Here is a 10,346-nt window from a genome sequence, read left to right on the forward strand (position 1 = left end):
CTGCTGTATGGGACCACTTTGCATTTAGAGTGACCTACGATGATGGTGGAAAGAAAGTTGTGGATAAAAGTGCAACAGTGTGCAAGCATTGTGCAACACGTTTTGTTTATGCTAACAGCAACATGACCAACATGTCAGGCAAACCCCGCAATCCCACATACTCCGTCAGCACTCCGCCCCGCTGCGCTCCAGACCGGCTGCACAAAGCAAAGCCTACAGCCTGTGGGACGGGAGCGGAGCCTACAGCCTATGGGAGCGGAGCTCCGCTCTGAGTTCCTTGGAGATTGTAGAGGGCATGCGCAAGATGATTAAATTCAAAGCAGCAAAACATGTGGACATGATCCAGGGTTTCCGCAGATCATTAAAAATCAAAAATAATTACAATTCATTAATTTTTGGGGATTTTCTCATTAATTTCATTAATTTTTATGGGATTTCAGTGTAACAATCAACATATACCGAACCGACCCGAACCGAAAACCGTGACCACGAAACCATGAACCGAACCAAATGGATTTTGTGAACCGTTCCACCCCTAAGCTCAAGGCATGGTTATTATTTTCTCTTCTTTTTTTGTTCATCACAGCGAAAAACAACAGCAAGATCCCAATGGTGAAGCTCTCTGTGTGTGGCACAACTATCATGAACTGCAGCACTAACACAACTCCACACAGTACAAATATGGTTGACAAGAGCGGGCAGGTTTGTCACAAAACAAAACTTCATTTATGCACCATTTGATATTAGTCTCTCATAAAATACTAATAAGATAAGAAGATGACACTACATATTTAAAAGTTCAAAGCATATTTTTATTTTTGAAAAGCACTGTATGTTGAGCTCAGGAGTTAATAATAATAGCTCCACTATAACAGAAACATTTTATTAGAACAGCAATTACCTGGTAGCGGAAAGTTAGTTATAACAGTATTTTTTGGTTTTCTGATTAATTCTTGTTAGTCTAAATTGGATAAACCTCAAAACAGGTTTTGTAAAAAAAAAAAAAAATGTGTTCGGTGTCCTACCTCTTTTAGTCTCTAAGGCTGAGATTCATCTCATTACTTGTGCCTCAGTGTAGGGCATAAGCTCAAGGAGCTTCTGAAGGGTAGAGCAAAACAGCTTCATCTTACATTTAGGGGAAACGCAACAGATCTCTAGCCTTTAAAGATTTCTTTCTTTCAAGGGCTCCTTTGTAAATCAGTTGTTACAATCTGTGCCTTTAAATACACTCACAAATTTAAATATTCTGCCATTGAACACATCTACACAAACTCTACGCTTTTATTTTCAAATGATCTAATCCATTTTCATTTGTTTGTCAATGACCAATGAGAACGATAAAGCAAAAAGGACATTATGCTGTATGAAATCATTTGCCTTCAGAGTAAACCTTTAAAACTAAAAAGACAATACAGACCAAAATTTTTAGTTAAATACAATTTTCTGATCCCCTCTGTTTAAAAATACTCAAAGATAAATTTTGACTAAAATAAAAGCATAATAAATTTAATGTTCATTATGAAAAAAGTTACAATTTTCACACTTTATCAGCACTGGTCTACCCCCATTTTGGCAATGAAACGCCGTGCTCAATTTTTGCTATACTTTCTCAAGGGACTCTGCGCCCAACTGTATTGTCTTCTTATGGCGCAGAGGATCCGAAATGAACTGTTTGACTCACTGGCCAAGTGGACCAATGGACAAAATTATTTACCAGCCAAGTGTCATGATGTTACAAAGTTCAGACCCAAATGTAGAAAACCGAACAGAGAGACCAGGGAAAAGGTTTAACGGGTTTTATTGAAGAAGTTTAGCAGAGGGAGAAGTGTTGCTCTGAACACTGCTCAACCAGAACTGTAAAGTGAGGGGAAGACACAGCGGTTAGTTCAGGCTCAGTGGGGAATTTGACTCGAGAACGTGGGGAAGAGGATTTGGTTGCCAACTCACGTTTCCAGAGAAGTTGTTAAATCCTTGACTCCTGTCTTTGTGCTCTGGTTCCAGTGTTTGTCTGATTCAGTGGAGGGCAGAACAGGGTTTACCCAGAATGCGGTTGAAAGTTGGTGAACGAAGAAACTGACTGCCACTCAGATTTCCTGCGGTACTTGAATGGGTCGTAGTGGAGATTATCTCTCTCTCAGTAAGAAGCTCAAACAATCTTTTGGGGAAAGTGGATCCAAACCTCCTGTTTGAATCCCAGCTCAGTTTGAAGCTCAGTTGATCCTTCCAGGGAGTGAAGGTCTGAGACATCCAGTGTGCAGGATGACTTCCTGCCGAGCGGCAAAGAAAAAAAACAATGTTAAACTCAGGTTGACAAAAAGCTCAGCTTGACTCAGCAAAAAACTCAGCTTGGCTAGAGTACCCTAAACTGGCAAACACTCTGGCGTAAACTAGACGTTTATATGCGCCTTATTGTCGCGAAAATACGGTACTTAAATTCCTATAGTTGCCATATTGCTTGCGAATTAGTGGCGGTCAGCAGCTTAAGAACACTCCGTTTAACGAGGAAACCATCAGCAGGTGTGTGAGGAGGCGGACCAGAACCCGGCACCTCCTGGTGGATGAAGGGAGACAAACACAGAAACACAAACACAAAAACAGGAGTCCTGATACCAAGGATTATTTTTACAGGCCAGAAAAAAAAATACATGTTTTCTCATATAATTTTAAGGAACAAATTATCTCTTTAAGGCATTATGTTTAATGCAAACAAAGTAGCAGTTAACAGTAATGTAGTTTCATTAAACAAAGTTTAAATTAAGAATTTCATTCAATCTCATTCAAAAAAGTGCAAAATACTTTTATCTGATAGAATGACCATAACGTAACCCGTCCAAAAAACGGCAGACTATTTTCATTTGTTATGTAGTCCATATATAAAGGCGTAGCCTTTTTTAAAATGGCATGGGCAGAGTAAAGCAATGTTTTCATCTTTGTGGTGTGCTCACTGTACGTACATCTGTCTATTGGCGTGTGAGCGACACAGGTACAGAGAGAGACTTACCAAAATAAAAGAAGAAAGGACGTGACCAAAGCTCAATTTTGGTTCAAACATTCACTTGCCTTGTGGCGGATGCTGCTCGTGCATGAACTCTCCAAATTAAACATTTTGTCACATTTGGTGAGTGAGGAGTTAATTTCGGATCCTGTGTGTACAGCAACACAGATGAGTTGAACCTGTATTGCAATAGTCATTAAGCAAGCAAGTTGTCCCTTTGTTGAAACTCAGTAATCATGTCTTGACATGTTGTGCCTTAGTCAGAATAGGGCGTCCAAGTCTGGCTTTTCTGATTTCCTCTTATTTGAACTGTCTCAAAGTTTTACTGACACTAATGGTGAAGAACAGTCCAGGATTTAAGTCTTGGTTTGAACACAGTTTACTTCCACATATAGATATTGACAGCCACAGAGCTGGGGATGTAAGGACAAGTAACACAATTTAAAGCTAGTATTTATAACCTGTAAAACCCTGCATTAAATCTCACTTGTGTAAGATGTTAGCTTATAGATTTGAGTCTGGTAAATGATTTTCTTTTATTTATTTATATTAAAAAAAGCAATTGGAAAGTGGAAGGTAAAAATTAAGGGGCAATCAAGAAGGAATGCAAGGCCAATTCCTAAAAAAAAAGCCAAGCCCCGGAACAAAAAAACGCAACGGAATTGGAAAAGGAAGGGAAAAAGCCCAAGGGAATTTTTAAAACCCCCTTTAAAGGAAACCCAAAAGGGGGAAGGAAGGAGCCAACTTGTATGGAGTCATCTCCATGTCATTTATTTGTTCTACCCATCCCCTGGACCAGGTGAGTCCAATCTGCACAGTGAAGTGAAGTTGACTCATCTGGCTCAGTGGCAGAACAAATACTTGACATGGAGATGACTTATTGACTCCCCATCTCCCTCCTCTTGAACTTGTTACCAAAACATTTCTGTAATTGTTTAGCCTCCTAAAGCTCTATCTGACTACTTTACTTTCAGAGACCTATTTTGTACCTGACACACAGCCCAGCTCAGCATGTAACACGTAGGTCAAAGAGTACGCCTCTTTGCAATTTAAAAACAGTGTTCATATAAATAGAACATATGAATAGAGGTCTGTTGTTTCATGTTGCAGGAAATCAAACTGGAGCAAATTATCCATGTCTGAAATGCTAACAATGCCAACTCAGAAAATGGGATCAGTACCGGGTAAAGACATTTAATAGTTGATATCAACATGGCTCATTTCTGTTACTCTAGGCATTGTGGACTTAAAGTAATGAACAAATCTTAAATATGCAGATGATCTAATTATAAGTGTTATTATTTTTCTTTTATTTAGAGCCTAATTGGGGTACTTTTGAACCCCAGAAGCACTGCACTTCCTCAGGACGGATGTCAGTTCCTGCCTCAAGTCTTAAGCTCCAACAGCAATTCCATAATGAACTCACTGAGCGCCTTCAGAAGGTCCTTAATGATGTGAGCAAAGATCCTCCCCGACAGGAATCAACTGATCAACAGAGAAAAACTTCTGATTCCAAAAGGGGCTCTGACAAAACAAAGTTATACAACACACGTGGTTCCAAGAGTGTTCCAAAAATACAAAATACTCAGAGAACCAGTCTCTCAAAAAACGCAAAAAGAGAAGAGATGTCACTTCAGGTGGACATTGGTCCAACAAAAGCTTCAGATAAGACCTGCACAAATAAAACTGTTGAGGACCACAAAGAATTTGAGGCCAAAGGTTGCAAAAAAACTGCAATTTCAACCAAAGAAAAAGTAGGAATTCCATGTTTTAATTCATCTCAATAAGCTTTCTTAATATTCATAATTATTTAATTAATCGGATTATTCTCGTTCATTCTCTTAATTTAGAGCGACTCAAATGTCACAGCCACCATGATGAAGCGTATCTCCAGCCATTATGAGATTGAAACCAAAACCCTAAGAAAAAACAGCTCAGATAAAAGTTCTCCAAGTTGGATCCCCCCGCTAACAGACAGGTATGCTCATTAAGGAACACACTGGATTATTTTCTCTCTTTAGATCAACCCATCTCAGTTAGTATAGAACAGCACCATATGTACCATACTGTGTGATTGTTCTTATTTCTTTATCTGATAGACCAATCTTTAACAAGGAGGTGATACCTGCATGTAGAGTAAGTCTTCAAATTAATGTCTTGACTTTACCTAAGAGTTGACTTTTTGCACTTCTTTGCTCTGCTTGTTTAACTGAATATATTGTTTATATGCATCAGAAAGACAAACTTGGAACCATTAGCCTTGGAAAACTCTTAAATTCTACCAGAGGATCTGACAGGTAATGAAACAGTTTGACAAAAACCTGGAAAAATTGTAGGGAAATGATCAAGCCTGGGGTTGAAAATTAAGAGTGTTGTATTTAATTCTTCTGTTTTGTAGGAATGATAGCTTTGCATTCAAAGTTGATTCACCGATCTCCGTTAGGGTAACAGCTTGTTTCTATTTTTATTTCTTTCCTATGCTTTTCTTTTCTTGGATTCCACATATTCTTTCATAACCCTTGTTCCTTTACTTTTTCCCTCTTTCCTTCCATATGTTGTCTCATCTCCCCCTTCCTTCCTTCCTTCCTTCCTTCCTTCCTTCCTTCCTTCCTTCCTTCCTTTCCTCCCTTCCTTCCTTCCTTCCTTCCTTCCTTCCTTCCTTCCTTCCTTCCTTCCTTCCTTCCTTCCTTCCTTCCTTCCTTCCTTCCTTCCTCTATATTCCCAAATACACTGCTAAAAACAAAATAAATCAAAGGACACTTTTAAAATTATATCAATATTAAAAATCCTGGATATTCATACTGGTATATAATGGGTTTTGTTTTTAGCAACAAAACAGAGTCCCATTATTTGATGAAAATAGATTTCTTCATGATTAAATCTTATGATCAAGAAAAAAAAAATGATTTGGCATCCCAGTCCAATTTCCTAAAATGTGATCAATGGAACCCGACATGGCGCTCAGCGGTTTGTTTTACCCTATGTTCCTGTATCAGACCATGCTCATTATGAACTGATGGACCCTGTCCCGAGTTATCCATACCAGAGCACAGCTGAGCTCCTGGACACTCTGAGGTGCAATCTATCATTATATGGATGTCTAATTGACTTAAGCATGATGTGCCACAGATATTGGATTTAGGTCAGGGTACCATGGAGGTCAGTCATTGGCTTTAATCCCTTCTTCCTCCAGTAATTGCCTGCATCCTCTTGTCAAACAAAGCTGGGTATAATTGTGCTACAGTGGGAACCTAGAACCGCCTGCATGGTCAGGTCCTGATTCCTAATAAAATTCAGGATGCTGTTGTTTATCCTTTACAAGTCTCTGAGTCTTTCACATGTATCACACAAGCTCAGAGTGAACATTTTGTCATATGTTTAGAGAACAGAGTGCCATAGCTCAAAATGCCAATTCTACTGTTCCCTAGCAAATGCCAGCCATGCTCACCAGACATGGGCAGTAAGCACAGGGCCTGCTAGAGGATGTCAAGCCCTCAGATCACCCTCATTAAGATAGTTTCTAATGGTTTGGTCAGAGAAATTCAAGCTTTTGACTCTAGAGATCAATTTATAGGGCCCTGGCAGAGCTCATTCAGTTCCTCATTTTCCAAAGAGGTAGAGACCAGTCCTGCTGATGGTTTAAGGACCTTAAACAAATTATTAACAATTCCCTCTGCTGATAAACTGACCAGATTAATGTTCCAGATGTTTAAATTACTTAATATTATACTGTCTGAAAAGTGTTCCCTTGATGTTTTAAGTAGTGTATTTGGCATAAATTCATTTTGAGCTGTATTGTTTTCTACATGAACAATGCAGTCGGTAATTATGAATGTTTTAAATGTTCTCTTTGACTTTAGGGTGAGAATCAAACCAAATCAAGCAGGTAAACCTAATTATTTTATACAGAATTTGATAATTAAGGTAAAATGAAATCCTCAGAGGTTTGACTTCTGAGATAAAAAAAAAAAAAAAAGTTGTAGGATGTGTTTAATTAATGTTTGTTGTTTTTAAAGTGGCTACAACAACTCTACAATTCACACCTCAGCTAAGAAAGGACAACCTGTGGCAAAGGTAAGCTGAGATTTTAGGTTGTGTTTAATAAAGAGTAGTCAAAATAATTTAGTTTGAACAAGATTGGCTGCTTCTTGACCTTTTACATCTGCAGTTGTCACCTTGTTTCTTGCAGAAGAAGCTACATGTGAAAAAGCATCTGTTCAGTGACACTGACACAGACAATGCCCCGACAGATATCAGCTGGCTAAAAGAATCCTCCAGAAAGTCCAAAGCTCAAGTCATTACGTACACCAGACACGCTAAGCTCAAACCCAAAACAGCCCCACCTCATTCTCCAGGTCCATAGACTTGGATGTATTAAAGGAAAAGTTATCATTGGAAAAAAAAAGACATAGATGATTCTTAACATAAAGTGTGCTATGATCTATCTTCTGTTTATTTCCAGACACACCCCGAGATTTGCAATCAATATCTTCAAAAGGTGTAAAGGGCGAAAGCAAACGTATTCAGGTAGGCCATTAGTACGTCCCTGAAGTTGCAGCACTATCACTTTTTGCCACTGTGTGTCACTGTAGTATAATCTGTTTATAGAAGATTATCAATCCTCCAAAGAAAGTGAACCAAGTAACAGATCTCAGACCACAAGTGGCTACAAAGAGGCCTAGAAGAGCTGCAGCCACCACTACAAAAAGTTACCAGGAACCCAAAACAGATGAGAGTGATTCTGAAACAGAAGAGCCTCCATCACCCAAGGCAAAACAGCTTTTTTATTTCTAATATTTTTTATTAAAACAAAGAAAATTTCAATCAATACAAGTTTATCTCATAAAGCACTTGCACATTGTGTAAATTTCTCTGATCAAAACATTTTTCACCGTTTTGATTGATCTGTTTTGCAGACAAATAGTTTCAAAATTTTTGTTTTAATTTCACACAGTTCTATAGCTTTAAAATAAATAATACATATTTATTTATTGCTCTTACACAGTGAAAAAAACAGTTTTTTATACAAACTTTTTTAGCAAATATATCTGTTCTAGTATATAAATATTAAAACTTTTATATGCTCAATTAACACAATTATTTTTAACATATCAGATTTGACATATGATATAACACAATCAGAGTTAGATTTCACAAATTAGCTTTTCTTTCTGCCCATCAAATAGCATTCATCCACTTGTAACATAAAGAATCCAGAAAAGGTGAATGGGGTTGCTACAGCAAAGAAGAAAAAGACAGCACACAAACAACCAACTGATATGAAACTATCAGAGAAACAGTCTGTGTTGGATGCTTGTCCCTTCTCCAAAGTAGAGGTAAATATTACATTTTATTTCTTTCCAATTAAGTAATAGTAGTAAGTCATACTTCTAATGTTGCAACCCTTGCATTAATATTCCTAGTTGAACATCACAGATCTGAATAACATTCCTTTTGGCTTGTTTGTCTATAGATTTGTTCTGCTGGGCAGCAGAGAAAGCGAGTGGAGAACTGTGCTGAAGATCCACCTGTAAAGAAGAGTAAACATAACCTCTATGACCACCCTGCAGAAAAACACAGCCGGGCAGATGGGAGCAGCTTGACAGATTCCAAAAAAGCGCATTTTAAGGTGAGAGGTCTCTGTGTTATTGGATCTTTTGTGTCCTGTTAGATGGGTCATTGCTGTGCTCTTGGGGTAATTTTGGTCGGCCACTTCAAGCTCACAGCTTTTCAATGTTTTCCCAATATGTAGATACCTGCTTGCATCATGGTTCACTGGACTCTTTAGATGGATCTGATAGATCTTAATTACTTTCTTTCGCATTTGGCCCTAATTTTTAGGATCTTAGCATGATGTCTGTCTTTTCAAGATCTTTTGGTGCACTTCATTTTGTCAGGCAGGTCATATTGAAGTGATTTCTTAACCAAGAACAGGTGTGTTAGGGTGTAAAATTAATCATAGACATAACTAAGACAGCTGTGTTAAGTAGAAAGAAGGATGAATATATTAATTTAAAAATGGGGAAGTTTAATGGGATCAAATTTGGGGCAAATAATACTGTTTTAAAAGTGTATATATTTCTCCACTGATGTCATTATGATTTGCAGTATGGAAAAAAACAAGGATTCATGAATTATAAGTAATTAGCAATCAAGTGATGAAATTATGCTGTGGGGTACATACAAAATCTAAATGTGGTAGTAAAGGTGTAAATGAGAGATCTTCCTTTACTTTTTAGTTATAATAATTTGCTGGATAATTCTGCAAGGACAAACTTCAGAGATACATCCAGCAGTTAAAAGTTTACAGCCGTGATGGGGAGCTGGAAAGGCAAAGGTAGACATACTGTATTGGCGTTGGCTGAAAATAAATGTGGACTGGAAATGAGATTAAAAGAGAAGAGAAATAATGTTGCAGAGCTCTATTCAGTTACACCTTCATGATTTTTCTTAGCATTAATGTTAACCTTGATATCATCAAGAAATTAAGGTGTAATAGAATTTCAATAGATGTAGTAAATCACAGAAAATCAACAGATCATACCTTTTAATATACAGATAATTATATGGATTCCTTCTCAGGTGAAAAAGGATTCTCCTATTTTCATTCCGAACTACAATAAATGTATCATTGAAAGAAAGAACATCTGATCATTTAGTTGTCCTTACAGTTGAAATACTTACAATTTTGATGGCGCACAGCAGGTATAATAAAACAGGTTAGAGGGAGTTCTTATCTGCTTAGATTCACAGTCATCTTTGATATTGGTTGTGGGTATCTCATCCAAAAGCTGCACAGATGTATTATAAAAAATGTATTCACTTTTATTTGCTCTTATCTCATTTATTCGTTGAATTCATGCAGGTTCCTGCTCTAAAAAAAGAAGGAAATTGAGTTACAAATCTTCTAGCTGAACTGAAATCTGAAAATTGAAATCATGATGGAATTATGGATTCTGTTTTTAGGATATCTAAAGGGAAATCTGTGATTATAGTACAGCTCAGGGCCTTATATCTGCACACTTATATTTCTCTAAAGAAAGGTGCACCCAGGTTAAAGTGTTACGTAGAGAGGGGTTGAGGGCATGGGCACACTGGCAGTCCGGCTGTATATTGTTTTGTGATGGAAATGTGTGAAAGATGCAGGATTTCTTTCCACCATCTTCACTAGAGGCAGAGAAAAGGGTGGGAAAGAGAGAAAGGTTCTGTGGAGGAGGCCAGCATTAATGAGCCATGATGGTTTTAGCCACTGGTTCAGTTGCTTCTTTCCTCACTTAAAGTGGTTCTAATGGAGACTGTCAATAATATATAATATCCGAATCATACACCCCCGATAAACAAAAACTAATAA

The 10,346-nt window shown here is 37.7% G+C and overlaps 1 protein-coding gene across 1 annotated transcript in view; it reads left to right on the top strand.

Moving 5' to 3' along the window:
• The window catches only part of LOC107102927 (synaptonemal complex protein 2-like), a gene marked incomplete at its 3' end in the record, with an annotated part of 16,298 nt that extends 7,674 nt beyond the window's left edge, over positions 1-8,624 (top strand). Inside the window, exons 18-32 of the mRNA XM_015402391.1 lie at positions 587-702; positions 3,945-4,015; positions 4,106-4,179; positions 4,313-4,749; positions 4,846-4,973; positions 5,095-5,131; positions 5,231-5,292; positions 5,394-5,439; positions 6,856-6,881; positions 7,012-7,069; positions 7,185-7,350; positions 7,458-7,522; positions 7,604-7,765; positions 8,182-8,331; positions 8,469-8,624. Of these exons, the coding sequence (XP_015257877.1) occupies positions 587-702; positions 3,945-4,015; positions 4,106-4,179; positions 4,313-4,749; positions 4,846-4,973; positions 5,095-5,131; positions 5,231-5,292; positions 5,394-5,439; positions 6,856-6,881; positions 7,012-7,069; positions 7,185-7,350; positions 7,458-7,522; positions 7,604-7,765; positions 8,182-8,331; positions 8,469-8,624 (1,754 nt within the window). The remainder of the gene's footprint in view (positions 1-586; positions 703-3,944; positions 4,016-4,105; positions 4,180-4,312; positions 4,750-4,845; positions 4,974-5,094; positions 5,132-5,230; positions 5,293-5,393; positions 5,440-6,855; positions 6,882-7,011; positions 7,070-7,184; positions 7,351-7,457; positions 7,523-7,603; positions 7,766-8,181; positions 8,332-8,468) is intronic.
• Between the last annotated feature and the right edge of the window lie 1,722 nt (positions 8,625-10,346).

This window comes from Cyprinodon variegatus, unplaced genomic scaffold (genome assembly GCF_000732505.1).
Source record: "Cyprinodon variegatus isolate N-32 unplaced genomic scaffold, C_variegatus-1.0 Scaffold1343, whole genome shotgun sequence".
NCBI classification, from domain to species: domain Eukaryota; kingdom Metazoa; phylum Chordata; class Actinopteri; order Cyprinodontiformes; family Cyprinodontidae; genus Cyprinodon; species Cyprinodon variegatus.